Raw genomic sequence first — 20,800 nt, 5'->3', positions numbered from 1 at the left:
GGTCTACCAGTACACTTAACTTTAACAACCTTGCCATGCTGTTTGTACTTGGTCCAGATTTGTGATACAGCTGACTGTGAACAGCCCACATCTATGGCAACCATACGTGTCGCATTACCTTCTTCAAGACGTTTGATAATCCTCTCCTTGGTTTCAAGAGACATCTCTCGTGTTGGAGTCATGATTCTTGTGAATCCACTTGGACCAGCAGCCCTTTAAGGTGTGATAACTGCACTGTTTTAACTGCTGACTAATGAGCAGCTCTAATCTGAGGCAGGGGCCAGATTAAGGAAAGGAAATTGACTGCGTGTGTCTGTATTTTCTAATCAAAATGGAGTGATTCCATATTTTTTCTTCAGAGGGGAGTGATTCTATATTTATTTCCCTGTACTTGCTCTATAAAATTAACATTTACTGACCACCACAATGCTTTTTATTCATTTCTTTTTGTGTTTATGAATGCTAAAGAGTTGCACTTTTGAACGCATTCATTATTTTTTCAAGCTTTTTAACTGAGTTTGTTCTACATAGCAAAATGTCTGAGTGAGTGCTCATCAGAGACTGGTGATTCCATACTTTTTGCTAGGGGTTGTATACAGTGGCGGACTTAGCAATTTTGGAGCCTAAGGCGAACATTTCCAGGGGCCTTCTTCATGGGTCAGGGGTTAAAAAGGTGAGAAGGGTGTGGAGAAAATATGTTCCGGTACACTAGGGCTGTCCTAAACGACAAATGTTCTCCTGATTAGTCAGCCGACTAGTTTTACGATTAGTTGACTAATCTAATTTTTTTTTTTTTTTTTTTTTACTAATTTAGCAATGAAATTTTTGTTGACGCTTATTAATTCACAAAACCATTTTGGAACACTTAAATGATTCACAAATAAACAATAAGGTTAAATGCTGTGAGCATTTACTAGTGCAAAAGAATGGAAAGTAAACAGATTCAGAACACTGACTTTGCCTTTCCAACATTATTCAAAACAATTCTTTAAAAAAATTCTAACATTATTATTAATATTATAGTATACTACTATATATAATAGTAGTATAATAATTATGATAATTATTCATTGCCAATCATATTTGTCATAAAGAGTGTCATTTGAAAGCTATTCTTAGTGTAGAATCTGTATTCTGTAGTATTTACTCTACATATTATAATATTAATTCTGAAGTATGTGGGATTAACTCCAGAAATCGTTATTTATTTGACGAACGTGCTTTTACTTTGAAATTTTCACCGGAGGTACGTTCGCTAAACTGTTAACTGAAAGCTTTACACTCCGTCAAAAACATTCTTCATCATTGCTTGTGGTGTCACTAATAGATTTAATTTTTTTTCGTTAGCAAATGCTGTTAACCAGCTGTTGAGTGTTATTTTATGACTGATTGGAACTCTACGGCATTGTATCGCCACATGGTATTCTGTCGTGTATTTTATGTCCGGTGTTAAGAAGAAGAAAGTTAAAAGAGGCATTAGCGGCCTGTTCTCAACTTCTCCCTCACTGCATTTTGGCTCTCATTGGGAGCACGTTCCCTCATGTGTTCGAAATAAACGATAGCCGACGTGCAAAGTAGCAAGTGAGCTGTAAAAATAGCGAGTTTAGTGGCGTGAAAAACGCGGGAGAGCTAAGTGAAGCTAACGAACAGCTAAGCGGCGCTAAGCGATGCTAAACGGAGCTAAGTGAAGCTAAACGGCGCTAAATGAAGCTAAGCCACTGATACTCAATCCATCGTCGTGGAACAGTCCATCGTAGTGCGTGTGTGTGTGGGGGGAGGGGGAGATAATATAAATGCAGCATTCAAATGGCTTTCTTTTTTGTTTTGTTAGTTGTTTGTTTGCAGTGTTGGGAGTAACGCCGTTATAAATAACGCCGTTACGTAACGGCGTAATTTTTTCATTAACGGGGTAATCTAACTAATTACTTTTTCCGCCGTTACAACGCCGTTACCGTTATTGACGGTCAAAAGCGGTGCGTTACTTACTCTGAATAAATTGAAGAAACTACCGGCCGTGTCGAGTCGACTCTCTGCTCTGTTGAGTTGTCATCCAAGACTTGGGGTGCGTTCAGGTTCGAGAATAGCGCACGTACTTCTGACTCCAAGCTGTTTGTCCCTGCTCATTCAATTAGACAATGCTTTCCAAAGTTTGGTAACGTTTCTCTGTTTGCTACACCTGATGCTAGCCTCGTTCCCATCTCCCACTGTCAGCCGGCAATAATTCTGCTTCCATCATGAGGACGGCAGACGCTTTGAAGGTGACGTGAATTGTCGGGAAACGAGCCTACCTAAATGCAGCCCCTCGAGAGATGTGATGGAAGTTATTGTGATTGGCTGAGGGTTAGAGTCATGTGTCGTGGTCAGCCAATAAGAGTCGGTGATTTCACAAGCAAACCGGAACAGCGCGTGCGGCAAACATACACGCAAAACAGATGCACTGGGTTGGGATGGCAGAGCATTCAGAAGAAAAATTGTCCTTTAAGAGGTGGAGATATAGACACTATTTCAAGTTTGTCGAAATTAAAGGAACGAACCTGCATGTAATGTGTAATTTATGTCCCGGGGCAAAGCTTTTGTCGACATCTGTGGTAAGCAATTCAAATCTGCTGAAGCACCTAACAAGTTAACTACCTGTCTGTTCTTCTCTATTCCACTGACTCGAATACTGCTCAGAAAATGTCAAATTCTTTGACATACAACAAGTTCTTTTTAAAGTAACGGAAATAGTTACTTTCCCTGGTAACTAGTTACTTTTACTATAGAGTAATTCAGTTACTAACTCAGTTATTTTTTGGAATAAGTAGTGAGTAATGTAACTAATTACTTTTTTAAAGTAACGTGCCCAACACTGTTTGTTTGGTATGCTGACATAGGTATATGTGACGAATAGTTGGGGGTGCTGCTGGCTCGGTGGCCCAAGCCCTTGCTCGTTGGGGCAAGGGCAGCTGGTTGGGGGCCCCCTACTGGTTGGGGGCCTAAGGCGATCGCCTATTTCGCCTGAATAGTAGACCCGCCTATGGTTGTATAAACCCATACGTCTCAAAATATCACATTTTAGAGCTATAATTGCAATACCATGATACTGTGAAACCACAGTATTTTTGCTTAAGGTTATCATACCGTCAAAATCTCTTACCAGCGCATGCCTAAACCAGAGATGTAATGTTAAATAAAACTTTGACAGTCTCACTCAAAACATGTCATTATGATTATAATAACGATGAAAGACTGATTGTTTTAAACAGCTCTTGTAGTGGATTTCATCAGATTTTACTGTCAATATCCATGAGTACTGAGAATGAATCTAATTAATTCTGAAATTAAGTTCCCTGCAGTGATTCACGCAAAGGCTTTTCGAGGCGCAATTATCACCGCAGGAAAGGGTAGCTACGTAAGCTTTTAGCTTAAATTCAGTCACTACGACCACCAAAACCCCATGCTTTGATTTCACTTGACATGCTTGTTTGAAAACACCTTTAAAAGCTCGCTAATAACATCACCAATTACCCAGCAAAGAAGCAAGGATAGGTCCATCCACAGGGTCCATTAGAACAGCCTCTTTCTCGTAATATTTACTGGAAGACAGATAATTGAAAATAAGATTAGGCAGGTGGGAAGGACATAGCGTTCTTGCAAAACTGACATGCACATACTGACACGCAGTTGAATGGAATGACATTTTAACACTTTGTAAAGCACCTGCTGTTTTCTACCAGGAAGAGGACAATCTTGTCCAGCACCTTCTCGAAAAGAGCCGTCCGGATCCACAAGTTCTTAACGGCCTTGGGAGTGAGGCTGGGAAGCCGAGGCATTTTGCGCATGCTGTCCTGGCTTTGCAAGCTTTGGCTCCGTCTGCAAGTACACATCACAAGTAGTAGGAAAAAAACGACGTGCCAGAAGCCACTTGGAATGGTTGTCTGCTCCATGCGTCTCTCACTTAGTCTCGATAATCTGTTCCAGCTCCTGGGCTTTCTTGCACAGCTCCTCAGCCGGGGCGAAGCTCTTGCCCACCTTCATGAACAGGGCGGCTATTTTGTTGCTCCGAAGAAAGCCTGCCGCTCGACGTTTGAGCCCGTGTAAAACACACACCTCCACCGCAGCTGTTTGAGCACATGTTCGAAAAACATTCAAAACCTTCAAAATTGTGTGATTATGAGTTACAGTTATCAAAGCTTCAATGTCTGTCAGTCATCGTTGACTTTAACTCATTCACTCCCAGCCATTTTCACCGGAGCAACCCCCTTCGCTCCCGGCTGTTTTACTGGATTTTGACTGATTTTGCAAGGTCGCCAGAAAATTCTGTTCTATTGCTATATAAACATGGAACCCACCAAAAGACTGTTCTATTGCTATAGTGGGGCAAATAAGTATTTAGTCAACCACTAATTGTGGAAGTTCTCCCACTGGAAAATATTAGAGAGGCCTGTAATTGTCAACATGGGTACACCTAAACCATGAGAGACAGAATGTGGAGAAAAAAAAAAAAAAAAAAAAAAAACAGAAAATCAAATTGTTTGATTTTTAAAGAATTTATTTGTAAATCATGGTGGAAAATAAGTATTTGGTCAATACCAAAAGTTCGTCTCAATACTTTGTTATGTACCCTTTGTTGGCAATAGCGGAGGTTAAACGTTTTCTGTAGCTCTTCACAAGCTTTTTACACACTGTTGCTAATATTTTGGCCCATTCCTGCATGCAGATCTCCTCTAGAGCAGTGATGTTTTAGGGCTGTCATTGGGCAACACAGACTTTCAACTCCCTCCACAAATTTTCTATGGGGTTGCGATCTGGAGACTGGCCAGGCTACTCCAGGACCTTTAAATGCTTCATACGAAGCCACTCCTTTGTTGCCCTGGCTGTGTGTTTGGGATCACTGTCTTGCTGAAAGACCCAGCCACGTCTACTCTTCAATGCCCTTGCTGATGGAAGGAGATTTTCACTCAAAACGTAACGATACATGGCCCCATTCATTCTTTCCTTTACACAGATCAGTCGTCCTGGTCCCTTTGCAGAAAAACAGCCCCAAAGCATGTTGTTTCCACCCCCATGGTTCAGAGTGGGTATGGTGTTCTTTGGATGCAATTCAGTATTCTTTCTCCTCCAAACACGAGAACCTGTGTTTCTACCAAAAAGTTCTATTTTGGTTTCATCTGACAATAACACATTGTCTCAGTCCTCTTCTGGATCATCCAAATGCTCTCTAGCGAACTGCAGACGGGCCTGGACATGGACTTTCTTCAGCAGGGGGACAAGTCTGGCAGAGCAGGCTTTGAGTCCCTGGCGGTGCATTGTATTACTGATTGTAGCCTTTGTTACTGTGGTCCCAGCTCTCTGTAGGTCATTCACTAGGTCCCCCCGTGTGGTTATGGGATTTTTGCTCACCGTTATTGTTATCATTTTGACACCACGGGGTGAGATCTTGCATGGAGCCCCAGATCGAGGGAGATTATCAGTGGTCTTGTATGTCTTCCATTTTCTAATAATTGCTCCCACAGTTGATTTCTTTACACCAAGTGTTTTACCTATTGTAGCCTGATGCAGGTCTACAATTTTGTCTCTGGTGTCCTTCGACAGCTCTTTGGTCTTGGCCATAGTGGAGTTTGGAGTGTGATGGACTGAGGTTGTGGATAGGTGTCTTTTATACCGATAATGAATTAAAACAGGTGCCATTAATACAGGTACCGAGTGGAGCCTCGTTAGAAGTTAGACCTCTTTGACAGCCAGAAATCTTGCTTGTTTGTAGGTGACCAAATACTTATTTTCCACTGTAATTTGGAAATAAATTCTTTAAAAATCAAACAATGTGATTTTCTCTTTTTTTTTCACATTCTGTCCTTCATGGCTGAGGTTTACCCATGTTGACAATAACAGGCCTCGCTAACCTTTTCAAGTAGGAGAACTTGAGCAATTGGTGGTTGACTAAATACTTATTTGCCCCACTGTATATAAACATGGAACCCACCAAAAGAAAGATTAGACTCTCTTCATACAGCAGGAAAAAAAATAGTTCATATCTTTTTCCATTCTTTAGAAATCATCATTGGAAAATAGCTTAGTTTGAGCAATTTTCCAATTTCTGATGGAAAAAAACAGAGAAATTGAGCTTTTTGTAAAAGCATAAATTTCAAACATAACTTTGGGATGTCACAAAAGCAAAAAATGGCGGAAACCTAAATGATGTTTTCCTTCTACAAAATAACATAAACAACAAAACAAATAGAGCTTTTGATAGCAAAGTAACAATTCGTTTACACTTCCTTTCATGAACCTTCTTATCAAATGCCCTACTGCCCTCCAGTGGCCAATTTTATTGTTTTAAAATGGATTTTGAGCATTGTGCTTTGGAGCAAAGTTGCATCAGAACTTAGATATGTCTCTTGTGAAAAAAAACCCCCGTAAAAGACGTATTAATATGCTTTTCGGACACTGAAACAATTAAAAATAGAATGTATTTATACGCTTTTGGGAGCAAATGAGTTAATAAGCTCCAGTGCACTGTTGACCCAACAAAAAAACAGTAGGAAGGAGTTACAGGCTGTACAAGCATGAAGCAGAAAAACATATATTTTTTAAACTAAAAACCTGATCCTTTTCACCTGATTTGGATCCTCTGAAGAATCGGCCCGATTTCCGATAACGTGATCGGATCGGGATATCCCTCATACAAAGACTTAAAAAAATCTATTGACCTGACACTTCGTCATTCTTTGCCTCACCGTAGGGGGCTGTACCAAAGTTCGCTTTATTTAGTAATCGACAGGCGAAGACAGAACACGCTGCGAGCCTAAGCTTGGATTTTTGAAAAAGTATGAAAGCTATGCCGCATACACACAGGAAGGATTGTCTCTGAAGTGATTTGTTCGAGGATTCAAGTTAATTATTATATTTTTTGTACCATGCATTTTGAAACGTTGTGGGGGGGAAAAAATCAATGGGGAGAAAACAGGGGCTACAGCACTGGCGTACTACTTCGACCTATTTACATAAAAAAAAAAAAAAAAAAAAAAAAAAAAAAACGCTAACTGCCCGTTTTTTTGTTGTTGCTTTTAACCAAGAATCGAGACTGTTTTACGTCTATATTTATGAAGAATTCGGAGATTTAAGCATTTATTCACAAGGATTTTCGCCAGAAAAGCTGTTTACATCAGGCCGCCGCTGCCTCATTCGCTAAGAGATTAGCATTGTACTTCGACATATTCACGTAAAATAAACGCTAACTGCACGGTTTCTTTGCTTTTAACCAAGAATCGAGACTGTTTTACGTCCATATCTATGAAGAATTCGGGTATTTAAGCATTTATTCGCAAGGATTTTCGCCAGAAAAGCAGTTCACATCAGGCCGCCGCTAGCCGCATTCGCTAATGGAGTAGCATTGTACTTCGACATATTCACGTAAAATAAACGCTAACTGCATGGATTCTTTGCTTTCAACCAAGAATCGAGACTGTTTTACATCCATATTTATGAAGAATTCGGGGATTTAAGCATCTATTCACAAGGATTTTCGCCAGAAAAGCTGTTTACACCAGGCCGCCGCTAGCCTCATTCGCTAACAGAGTAGCATTGTACTTCGACATATTCACGTAAAATAAACGCTAACTGACCAGTTTCTTTATTTTCAACCAAGAATCGAGACTGTTTTACGTCCATATCTATGAAGAATTCGGGGATTTAAGCATTTATTCACAAGGATTTTCGCCAGAAAAGCTGTTCACAGCAGGCCGCCGCTAGCCTCATTCGCTAACAGAGTAGCATTGTACTTCGACATATTCACGTAAAATAAACGCTAACTGCACGGTTTCTTTGCTTTCAACCAAGAATCGAGACTGTTTTGCGTCCATATCTATGAAGAATTCGGGGATTTAAGCATTTATTCACAAGGATTTTCGCCAGAAAAGCTGTTTACATCAGGCCGCCGCTAGCCTCATTCGCTAACAGAGTAGCATTGTACTTTGACATATTCACCTAAAATAAACGCTAACTGCACGATTTCTTTGGTTTTAACACTGGAAGTCCCGGGTTTTTATTTTTTCTTTGGCTATAAAGAAAGACCAGAAAGGCGTCAAATGACCCCGATACCAAACTTACTACTTGGCTGTGTCAAACAATAGACCACTCAACAAGCAATCCAGCAGACACACTCCTGTGGAGTCGCTGCCTAGGTGTGAAGGGGTGGGGTTTCACTCTGGATAGCTGCAATTAGCATCTTGATTTTTGAACATGAGAGACCGGTGGACTTCTATGTGGGTCTTGGAAAGGCAGGGCTCACTTTCATGTGGGCGCAAAGAAGGCCCAGAAGCCTTGAGCAACAACCTCCAACACTGTTGAGTTAATTATCGAGGGTTGATTGAATATTTGCTTGATTGATTGAATATTTGCTTGTGCTCATATATACCTAATACATACAGTGCCTTGCAAAAGTATTCGGCCCCCTTGAATCTTGCAACCTTTCGCCCCATTTCAGGCTTCAAACATAAAGATATGAAATTTAATTTTTTTGTCAAGAATCAACAACAAGTGGGACACAATCGTGAAGTGGAACAACATTTATTGGATAATTTAAACTTTTTTTTAACAAATAAAAAACTGAAAAGTGGGGCGTGCAATATTATTCGGCCCCTTTACTTTCAGTGCAGCAAACTCACTCCAGAAGTTCAGTGAGGATCTCTGAATGATCCAATGTTGTCCTAAATGACCGATGATGATAAATAGAATCCACCTGTGTGTAATCAAGTCTCCGTATAAATGCACCTGCTCTGTGATAGTCTCAGGGTTCTGTTTAAAGTGCAGAGAGCATTATGAAAACCAAGGAACACACCAGGCAGGTCCGAGATACTGTTGTGGAGAAGTTTAAAGCCGGATTTGGATACAAAAAGATTTCCCAAGCTTTAAACATCTCAAGGAGCACTGTGCAAGCCATCATATTGAAATGGAAGGAGCATCAGACCACTGCAAATCTAACAAGACCCGGCCGTCCTTCCAAACTTTCTTCTCAAACAAGGAGAAAACTGATCAGAGATGCAGCCAAGAGGCCCATGATCACTCTGGATGAACTGCAGAGATCTACAGCTGAGGTGGGAGAGTCTGTCCATAGGACAACAATCAGTCGTACACTGCACAAGTCTGGCCTTTATGGAAGAGTGGCAAGAAGAAAGCCATTTCTCAAAGATATCCATAAAAAGTCTTGTTTAAAGTTTGCCACAAGCCACCTGGGAGACACACCAAACATGTGGAAGAAGGTGCTCTGGGCAGATGAAACCAAAATTGAACTTTTTGGCCACAATGCAAAACGATATGTTTGGCGTAAAAGCAACACAGCTCATCACCCTGAACACACCATCCCCACTGTCAAACATGGTGGTGGCAGCATCATGGTTTGGGCCTGCTTTTCTTCAGCAGGGACAGGGAAGATGGTTCAAATTGACGGGAAGATGGATGCAGCCAAATACAGGAACATTCTGGAAGAAAACCTGTTGGTATCTGCACAAGACCTGAGACTGGGACGGAGATTTATCTTCCAACAGGACAATGATCCAAAACATAAAGCCAAATCTACAATGGAATGGTTCAAAAATAAACGTATCCAGGTGTTAGAATGGCCAAGTCAAAGTCCAGACCTGAATCCAATCGAGAATCTGTGGAAAGAGCTGAAGACTGCCGTTCACAAACACTCTCCATCCAACCTCACTGAGCTCGAGCTGTTTTGCAAGGAAGAATGGGCAAGAATATCAGTCTCTCGATGTGCAAAACTGATAGAAACATACCCCAAGCGACTTGCAGCTGTAATTGGAGCAAAAGGTGGCGCTACAAAGTATTAACGCAAGGGGGCCGAATAATATTGCACGCCCCACTTTTCAGTTCTTTATTTGTTAAAAAAGTTTAAATTATCCAATAAATTTTGTTCCACTTCACGATTGTGTCCCACTTGTTGTTGATTCTTGACAAAAAATTAAAATTTTATATCTTTATGTTTGAAGCCTGAAATGTGGCGAAAGGTTGTAAGGTTCAAGGGGGCCGAATACTTTTGCAAGGCACTGTACATAATACATATTGCCATATTTTTTCTTATTGATATAACCAGTAAATGATTATTGCTTGCTATACTAGGTTGTAGTATAATGTTTAAGTGTTATAAAGTGTTAAAGTGGGTCGGGGTGACAACTGCCTTGCTTCATGGCCGCAACATTGCGTAACTAGACCTTCTGGGACATCTTCAGCATCTTATGTCTAGACTTTCGAGGACATCTTCCATTCGAGGACATCTTCCATGGCCGCAGCGTTGCATAACTGAAGTGTCTGGGTCATTCTGACCACTTTATCTAAGTGCCTTTGCTTACACACGTGTATTTAGTTAGTTCCGCCTACATGCTCACACATAGCCAATCAAAATCACATGGGTGTCTCCAGCTTGCTTTCCCCCTCCCTTTAGGGCGGCACCTTTCTGTGTTAGGAAAAGCCCCTAATAAAAGAAAAAGCAAGGAGTTTAGTTTTAGATCAATTTTGGTGACAAAACAGCGTAATCTAGCAGTTCGCTGTCTAGTCCCTCCTTGCTCTCCTTGGCCAAGAAAACTGAGTGTCTTCTCGCCTTATTTTTGGGTAATTTTACGAATGTCTGCCTAAGGATCAATTTTTGAACTTGACAAACACCTAGCCCCTAGAAAAGGGCAAAGTGTCATATGTCACCAAATAAAAAATGTTTTGTTTTTTATTACTTGTACAGTAGGCAAACTGCAGCTTTTGGAATACGTAAAAAGGTTGTCCACCCAATTGCCTTCCTGAGCAGCCCACTGTTCGACAAAGCCAAGGCAGCCCTGCCCTATAAACACTCAAGATGCTAATTGGAGCAATCCAACCCTTTAGTTTTGCGAGTGTGAATGGGAATGACTAATGAGGACCTCAATGCTCACAAAGATATGCTGATTAGGGTAAGAAGACCCTTCTCTGTATACAAAAGGGATTTGTATCAACTGATCCAACCTCAGTAGTTCTAGGGGCAGTTTACATGGCGACTCTGCGACACAAAGATGCAATGACTGAGTTGCGGACTCGCCTCGCGTGCATATGGTGCCGGCGAAGACGGAAGGCGAAAACGAAAAATTCTGAATCCTGCCTCCAAAGTGAAAGAATCTGATTGCGGGGGGTTAAGGGGGGCTTCCTCAGCATGCATATCAAAGGCTCCTGCCGCGCGAGACCGCGCTGTTAACGTCAGCACTCGTACACGTCACATTGGGCGTGCGCTACTAAACATTAAAAACAGCAAATATGGCGGAATAACAGCTTTAATTGACTGTTTTAATAATATTTTTAAATTAAATATGTTGAACGTTTCAATTTTTGTGCCTTTTTGAACAAAAGAAAAATGACATCGCTTCGAATGGGCGGGCATATTTTTTTCCGGGCTGAGGGAGCTTGGTGGGGTCAAAGTGCATCATTCTCTGTCGCCCGGTAAATCTGCGCTGCCCCCTAGGGCTTGGCATTAATACTACATCATTTTCATGCGGTATTGCGACATTGTTCAAATGGAGACGCAAATGCAAATTTGAAATTGTTCGTATTCTCAGAGAGTCACCATGTAAACTAGAGCTGTCCCGACTAGTCGACATAGTCGACGTCATCGATGACGTAAATCCGTCGACAAGCACAACATCCCGTCGACGGTTAATGAAGGGTTAAAAAAAAAAATGCGCGGAAAGTTCAGAATGTCGGATGCGCTGTATGCAAGCGGGGAAAGCGTCACAAAGCCAAAAAAGCGCACCAGAGTGTCCAAAACATTGACTTATTTCAAAGAAATAAAGGAGGGTACACTCTTGTGTCCTGTCTCTTCACTGCCAAGCTTGGCTGCACGTCGGCCGTGAATAAACACCTCAAGCGCCGTCACCGTTTGTAAAAAAAAAAAAAAAAAAAATTCATTTTTTGTACACCAGAGGGTGCTGTCGCTTTACTAAATAATAATGTTTCATTGACAATGGGCCTATAAGTGCTATTAGTATTGCCAACTGAAAGGTTTATTTCATGTTATGGTTTATTTTATGGTATAGAAAATTATATAACGTTAAAAGGTCATAAATATATACAGTGATTGCACTCAAGAGATTGTCAATGATAAGGTAATAAATTAAGGTAAAGGCAATTCATATAGGCAATTCATTGATATATAAATAAGGTTTAAAAGGAAAAAGGTGAAAAGTTTTCATTAATTTCTAATTGTGTTGTTTTATTTGTGTGCACCGTAGCTCTTACAGTGTGATTACATCAAGGATGGAATAAAAGTTGTAAACCATCAGTTTAAGAGACCATCTTATCAATCGGGATGCTACACTAGTTAATTCTATCAGCATTTGAAGTCATTGTTTATTTGTGATTTACTATTGTTATTTACGTGTTTATTTGTACTTTAGTAAATAATTTAAGTGTTCCAATATGTTTTTTGTGAATTGATAAGCGTCAACAAAAATTTCATTGCTAAATTAGTAAACAAAAACAAAAAATATTTTTTTTAATTATTAGATTAGTCGACTAATCGTAAAAATAGTTGGCTGACTAATCGGGAGTAAATTAGTCGTTTGGGACAGCCCTAATGTAAACGGCCCCCTAGTGTTAACCAAGAATCGAGACTGTTTTACGTCCATATCTATGAAGAATTTGGGGATTTAAGCATTTATTCACAAGGATTTTCACCAGAAAAGCCGTTTACATCAGGCCGCCGCTAGCCGCATTCGCTAACAGAGTAGCATTGTACTTCGACTTCACAAACAAATGTAGGCACTTGAAATCACAACAGAAAACGCAAGCATCGGCACGTGTGCTACATTGACTCTCTTATTATAGAGCAAAAAATACACAACTGCATCCACATAATGGTCATCACACTTTATTGCCTGGCACATATGACCATGACATGATCACCCATTTAAACAATTACAAGAAAGAGCAGAAAAACCTCTGCTCCAAGGCCTACGTGGCTGCGCCTGGAGCGGTGTTGACATTTGAGTCCTCTTCAGGACTAATCCTGTGCCTCTGTTCACATGGGGTCACATGGAAGACCGCGGTTGCTGTGGCAACCCCTGTTGATAGCGAGATGGAGCTTCGGAAGGGCTCGCGGAGGGAGGGAGGGGCGAGACTCATCAACATCACAATCTGTGTTTCCATCACCCTGACTGTTTCAAATACAGCGTCTCATCTCCTGCATCCTGCTGCTACATAAATCCGCACCACTCTTTTTCTCTGCCACTGCGTTTCCAAGCGAGGTGTTACTTCAGCGTTGCTAATGAAAGTGTCAACGTGTCTCAGGAGTTTGAGTTTTCTTTTCTTCAGAGACTTTGTCTGAAGAAAAGAAAAAAATTGAAATCTAAGGAATGACAAGATGAATTCTTTATGAGTAGCGTCAGTTTTTCTGCAAATAATCCCTCTCAAACGGTCATACTTGTATTGTGCTCTAAGGGTTTTTCCTCCTTTATTTTAGCAGCTGGCTGAGCTGGATGGGCGGGGCCGTGCGACGCACCTGTGGCACATTACGAGCACAATTTGACTTTTTCGGGGCAGTTTTGCCATCTCGTTGTTTCTCTGCTGTTTTTGTTTGAATTCTTCTCGTGTCTTTTGGCTTCTCCTTTTGTTGTACTTTATTATATAGGTACAGTGGTAATTCGTAATTCGTTTGTCACTTACAGCTACAAATCAAGTCAGAAACCTTGGTATAATTATTGACTCAGACCTAAAATTTGATAGCCATCTAAAGTCCATCACTAAATCTGCTTATTACCACCTAAAAAATATAGCCAGAATTAAGGGGCTTCTGACTCAACAAGACATGGAAAAACTTATGCACGCATTCATTTTCAGCAGATTGGACTATTGCAACGGTATATTTACAGGTCTTGATAAAAAATCAGTCAGGAAGCTTCAGCCAGAGTCCTCACAAATACAAGGAAGCTGGACCATATTACACCGGTTTTGAAATCGCTACACTGGCTTCCAGTGAGTCAAAGGATAGACTATAAAATACTACTGCTCGTCTACAAAACACTTAATGGCCTTGGACCAAAATACATGCTTGATTTGTTAGATTCCTATGAGACATCTAGACCCCTAAGGTCGTCTGGAACCGGTCTCCTGCATGTTCCAAGAACAAGAACCAAGCAGGGTGAGGCAGCATTTAGTTATTATGCTCCTCACCTCTGGAACAAGTTACCTGAAGGTCTGAAGTATGCTCAAACTGTTAGCTCCTTTAAATCAGGGCTAAAAATGCTTTTGTTTAGCAATGCATATCCATAACTGTCTATATATTTCAGTCTACTTGCTTTCTATTCCTCTTGTGCTTATCTCCATTGCTGATTTCAATTATTATTAGTAGTAGTAGTTTTTGTTTTATTTTTATTTATTCATTTTTATTCTATTTGTGATCAAATGCGATTTTTATGTATAATTGTATTTCCTATTTTGATTGTCTTGGTTTTTACGTTGTATTGATTTAAATGTGATTTTTATGATCTTCATGTGATGTAAAGCACTTTGAATTGCCTTGTGTTGAATTGTGCTATATAAATAAATTTGCCTTGCCTTGCCTTGCCTTGCCAGGACCTTGTTTGTAAGTAAATGTTCGTATGTCGAGCAGGATTTTCCCATAAAAATACATTATAATTCAATTCATTCATTCCACAGCCCAAAAGACCTACACAAAATCCTTAATAGATACTGCTGGTGCTATTGCAAATAGCAATTACACAAAGCAAACCAAATACATTACAACTAATAATAATGACAACTAGAAACTGAAATTTCTGGAGATATTACTCTGGGTCTTTGCTGTGTGGAGATACAGATTTTAGCCCCGTCTAGGGCTATCAATAGAATGGACAAACATGCCCGTCACTGGCATTAAACAAATTGAATGCCATTAGAAATGAATGGGAAATTTGGACGTCCATGGCCGTCAATGGCAGCACCCTCCATAAGCGTCAATGGAATCGGGGAAGTTTAGAGGACATGTCCTATTGAGATCTGGTCATTTCCTGTTGTTTTGGGGACATTTTTTTTTTTTTGCCATTGAAAATGAATGGGAAAATATTTAAATGTACATGGACGTCAATGGCATCGACTTACATAGGCGTCAATGGAATACAAGTACATTGGCATCAATAGAATGGACAAAGGTGCCCGTCAATGGCATTAAACAATGTAAATGCCATTAGAAATGAATGGGAAATTTGGACGTCCATGGCCTTCAATGGCAGCACCCTTAATAGGCGTCAATGGAATCGGGGAAGTTTGGGGGACACGTCCTATTGATATCAGGTCATTTGCTGTTGATTTGGGGCCATTGTTTTTTTTTTCACCATTGAAAATGAATAGGAAAATTTTTGGACGTCCATGGCCATCAATGGCATTGACTTACATAGGTGTCAATGGAATCCAAGTACATTAGCATCAATACATTCCACATATATGACCTTCAATGGCATCAATGCAATGTAAATTCCATTGGAAATTCTATTGGAAGTGAATGGGAAAGTTCCCATTAAAAATGAATGGGAAAGTTTTTGGCAAATTTCCGGGGAACCGTTAATTTTTTTTTTTCTTTATGCCCCACACCGTCCCTGAATTTTTTTATGTCCAAATTCTGTGATTTGGTAAAAAATTGTAGGACTAGTAACATTTTGAATTTTTTTTTAAAAAGTGGAAAATCGCCGTTAACGGGCGAACAAAAGATTTTTCGGGGTTGTTCGAAAAAGTCCCTGCGTTGCGTAAAAAGTCCGGTCCTGTCGATTCCTGAACGGTTCCGATCGGTCAAATGGTTTGGGCTGCGCGGCGCGGCGAAAAAACGCACAAAAATAAAAAATAATAAAGTTGCAGAACAACACTCTCTGGCCTTTGCCAAGGCAAAGACCCAGATAATAACAACGAGGCCTGCGAGCAGGACTGAACGGGCCCTCGCACTTTGGCGCAACTCCGAAATCACGCAACTCGGACGGCACGGAGGTTAGGGTGCATGCCTCTCATCGTCTCCTGAGAACCTAACTTTCTCGGAACTCGCCTCTTTTTATGGGATTTTAAATACATTCACACACCTAGGTGAAAAAAGCCCCTATTGAAGACAGTCCTACAAAAGAGGCCCTAGTGAGCTGTGCAGTCACGGCCATATTCAAAACCAAAATGAATCTTCTAATTGGGCCAATTTGACCAAGTGTGCCAAATTTTGTGGCTCTATAAACTGCCCAAGACCCTGAAAAATCTAGCCTAATAGAGCTAATAGGATTTTTAAACTATTTTGGAACTAATGTACAAAACATTAAAAGGGGATGGGGGTTTGAGTGACATCAATAATCGATTTATAATCGAATTGGAGCCTCTGAATCATAATCGTAACTGAATCGTTAGGTACCCGAAGATTCCCACCTCTAATAAGTACATTTTTCTCAGAAAGTTACTCAAGTAAATGTAATGGAGTAAATATAACACGTTACTACCCACCTCTGCATATACCATCATTTAAATTGCCTCTGGCTAATGGAAAAAGACCTTTGAAATGATGTGTAGGTTTTTCATGACATTTTATCGCTGTATATAATATGCATATTGTGGTAACAAAATGACTGCTATTTCGAATAGGTCACAATTCCCTTTAAGGCCCCCTTTTTCAGCAAAAAAAAAAATAACAGCCCTGAAGAATGATGCTTCCACCACCATGCTACACTGTATGTATGATGATGTGCTTTGTGTAATAAGCAGATTTGTGTTTGCGGTATCCACAAAATAAATAAATAAATAAATAACTTTTATCCATTTTGTATAACACATACAGAGGGGCAAATAAGTATTTAGTCAACTACTAATTGTGCAAGTTCTCCCACTTGAAAATATTAGACAGGCCAGTAATTGTCAACATTGGTAAACCTCAACCGTGAGAGACAGAATGTGGAAAAGCCCCCAGAAAATCACATTGATTTTTAAAGAATTTATTTGCAAATCATGGTGGAAAATAAGTATTTGGTCAATACCAAAAGGCAATCTCAATAGTTTGTTATGTACCCTTTGTTGGCAATAACGGATGCCAAACGTTTTCTGTAACTCTTCACAAGCTTTTCACACACTGTTGCTGATATTTTGGCCCATTCCTCCATGCAGATCTCCTCTAGAGCAGTGATGTTTTGGGGCTGTCGTTGGACAAAACGGACTTTCAACTCCCTCCACAGATTTTCTGTGGGGTTGAGATCTGGAGACTGGCTAGGCCAATCCAGGACCTTGAAATGCTTCTTACGAAGCCACTCCTTTGTTGCCCTGGCTGTGTGATCATTGTCATGCCGAAAGACCCAGCCACGTCTCATCTTCAATGCTATTGCTGATGGAAGGAGATTTTCACTCAAAATCTCTCAATACATGGCCCCATTTATTCTCTCCTTTACACAGATCAGTCGTCCTGGTCCCTTTGCAGAAAAACAGTCCCAAAGCATGATGTTTCCACCCCCATGCTTCACAGTGGGTATGGTGTTCTTCGAATGCAATTCAGTGTTCTTTCTCCTCCAAACAAGAGAACCTGTGTTTCCACCAAAAAGTTTTATTTTGGTTTCATCTGACCATAACACATTCTCCCAGTCCTCTTCTGGATCATCCAAATGCTCTCTAGCGAACCGCAGACGGGCCTGGGCGTGTACTTTCTTCAGTAGGGGGATACGTCTGGCAGTGCAGGATATGAGTCCCTGGCGGCGCATTGTGTTACTGATAGTAGCCTTTGTTACTGTGGTCCCAGCTCTCTGTAGGTCATTCATTAGGTCCCCTCGTGTGGTTCTGGGATTTTTTTGCTCACTGTTCTTGCTATCATTTTGACGCCACGGGGTGAGATCCTGCATGGAGCCCCAGATCGAGGGAGATTATCAGTGGTCCTTTATGTCTTCCATTTTCTAATAATTGCTCCAACAGTTGATTTCTTTACACCAAGCGTTTTACCTATTGCAGATTGAGTCTTCCCAGCCTGGTGCAGGTCTACAATTTTGTCTCTGGTGTCCTTTGACAGCTTTGAAACATTTTTTGAAACCGATACCAATATCGATAACTTCCTGCTCCTAAAGGCCGATACCGATACGATAACCGATAACATATATATATAATTTTTTAATGTATATCAATCAGTCAATATCATTGACGATGCCTCCCCTGAACAATGAGCACTGATCTAAAACAAACAGAAACCCAACAGGTATTGTGCTTTGTCAGCAGATAAAACATTTGGTGCAACAGGAGAGGAGACTTTTGTCGTCTTGGTCTATGAAACAACTTTCTTAACCTGGCAATTACAGAACAGCAAGCCTATCAATAACCAAAAGGCCTCTCAATAACTTCTAAACGTAACTCTGTAAAATACAAACATTTGCTAATTGCCTAGTAAGGTTTATAACTCAGTGAAGCAAAAATACGGCCTCTAGAACAGTAACAGGCCTTTGCATACTGGCAAAACAGGAGTGGAAACAAATGCACATCCAAATCCCAATCCGACACCAAAAATAATGTCAATAAGCCAGATAACATATATTGTTATTGGATTTATTGGGATGACGTCATAATTCCTATTATCGGAACGATAATTATTGTGCACCTCTAGTCTTGGCCATAGTGGAGCTTGGAGTGTGACTGACCGAAGTTGTGGACAGGTGTCTTTGATACCGATAATGAGTTAAAACAGGTGCCATTAATACAGGTAATGAATGGAGCCTCGTTAGAAGAAGTTAGACCTCTTTGACAGCCAGAAATCTTGCTTGTTTGTAGATGACCAAATACTTATTTTCCACTCTAATTTGGAAATAAATTCTTTAAAAATCAAACAATGTGATTTTCTGTTTCCCCCCCCCACATTCGGTCTCTCATGGTTGAGGTTTACCCATGTTGACAATTACAGGCCTCTCTAATCTTTTCAAGAAGGAGAACTTGCACAATTGGTGGTTGACTAAATACTTATTTGCCCCACTGTATGGTAAATTTGACACCCCATAGAGCAGGGGTGCCCAAGTCCGGTCCTCGACAGCTTCTATCCAGCTTGTTTTCCATGTCTCCCTCCTCTAACACACCGGAATCAAATGATCAGATCATCAGCAAGCTCTGCAGGAGCCTGATAATGATCCGATTATTTGATTAGCTTGTATTAGCTTGTAAATACACAAAACCTTTGCATTTTAAACGTTTTATTCATTATGTGCATTAAATTGCAAGTTTTCTTGCTTATAGACTTGTCGACTAGTCTCAGATTTTATTTGTGACTAGTTGACTAGTCACAAATAAAATCTGAGACTAGTCAACAAGGAAATTAGTTGAAATTCCCACCCCTAGTTTATATGTTTGACAGTTTAAAAACTGTTTTTGGCTTATTTCAATAAGTAAAACCTGGAATTCAAGTAGGAATGTGCAGATTTTTTTCAAAACACTACGATCCGAAAGAGACAAACAATGTACACTCCCTAAAATATCTCAAGCAAAAGCAAAAACCACAGAACTATGGCCGACACTAAATAATTTAACACTGGTCACGTCATTTATTTTCATGCCACACTCACTCCATTGCATCTCAATGGTTTCGACTTCCCACGGCAGATCATCAAAGCGTCCACGATGTTGGAGGCTAATTGCTCCCGAGAGAGCTTGCTGAGCTCTTCGTTCTTCCCTGTAATCATCCGATCGCTAAAATTCAGTCTACACCGACCGCAACCCAAAGAGAGCGGTGACGAGAGCCACAAATTGAAATTGCAAGAGGAGAACGATCAAGAGTGAGAAGGTGGCTGAAAACAAAACACAGCATGGAGAGGGTATTTTGTGAACTGCTTAGTGTCCATTAAGATAAATGATGGTAGAAGAAACACTCTCCTCCGCCTGACCAGTTAGGCTTTTAAAAGAGCCCAGTGGATAATGTTTGTAGTGACGCAAAGAATATTAATGAATCTCTTCCCTGAATGCACTATTAAACACAAAACCTAACACATTAAATATTGAACACGAGAAATCATTGTGTAAAAGGAGACGTTCAATCATATTCTAATAAATAAATAAATAAATAAATAATAAATAAAGTGTAGGGTATGACACCATATTTACATAACTTTTCAGTAGATTATGTGTAAAAAAAGATTTAGGAATAATGTTCATTAGGCCTGAGCGATATTGGAAAAAACTATCGTTGCTATTTTTGGTGGGTTTTCGATATATTGCGATATTAAAGGGTATGAAAACGCAAAGGGGGTGTGAGACATCAATAGAGCCTACCCACGTACCACGTGCTCGCTGTATGGTTCCGCCCACTTGTCCGTCATTTTGACTCTGTATTAGCATTGTTTTCAATTGATGGCGGAATTTAAAATGCATTTCATGGAAGACCCGGTGCTTTCTGATGCCGCAAACTCACTGGATCTGTTGCATAAAAGGCGTTATGAGGAAAAGCTTCGTTCTATACAGTCGCCAGATCCATATTTGATGCCCAAATCGATGTTTTTCGACCCACTGTCTTCGCCCTGTCTGCCTGACATCTGCTACGCTGATATTTACAATTATCTTGTCCACACAAAATCAGCCTATTCCCACGAAAATATGAAAAACTTCAAGAGCTTGGAAGCATATAAATACTTCGTTGCTGGTTGGGTGAAGCAGGTCCTCGTCCACGAAAATTCGGCAGGAATCTATCTTGTGCTTGGAAAGGTGAGTTACGAAATTTTCAATTCAAAATCTTTTGTTCTTGCTAACATCCACAGTCAAGTCTAATGTATTTCATGTCATTTGTCAATGGAGTTAAGGCTTTTAATGTTTATATGGTTTAGCGATAGCACTC

At 40.3% G+C, this 20,800-nt stretch overlaps 1 protein-coding gene across 5 annotated transcripts in view; it reads right to left on the bottom strand.

Annotated features, from left to right (window-relative positions):
• Window positions 1-20,800, bottom strand: part of sgsm1a (small G protein signaling modulator 1a) — a 124,903-nt gene that overhangs the window by 55,702 nt on the left and 48,401 nt on the right. For 4 of the 5 annotated variants that reach the window (XM_057832721.1, XM_057832724.1, XM_057832723.1 and 1 more), the window contains exons 4-6: window positions 3,938-4,100; window positions 3,700-3,852; window positions 3,508-3,575 (exon numbers count right to left, since the gene is read on the bottom strand). In XM_057832721.1, coding sequence (XP_057688704.1) covers window positions 3,508-3,575; window positions 3,700-3,852; window positions 3,938-4,100 — 384 coding nt within the window. Of the gene's footprint in view, window positions 1-3,507; window positions 3,576-3,699; window positions 3,853-3,937; window positions 4,101-8,088; window positions 8,241-20,800 lie in introns of those variants that run through there. The other variant, XM_057832725.1, reaches the window with a different exon arrangement.

Source organism: Corythoichthys intestinalis, chromosome 3 (genome assembly GCF_030265065.1).
Source record: "Corythoichthys intestinalis isolate RoL2023-P3 chromosome 3, ASM3026506v1, whole genome shotgun sequence".
NCBI classification, from domain to species: Eukaryota; Metazoa; Chordata; class Actinopteri; order Syngnathiformes; family Syngnathidae; genus Corythoichthys; species Corythoichthys intestinalis.
Note: the sequence above shows the minus strand (reverse complement) of the source record. Positions and strands in the feature narration are given on the sequence as shown.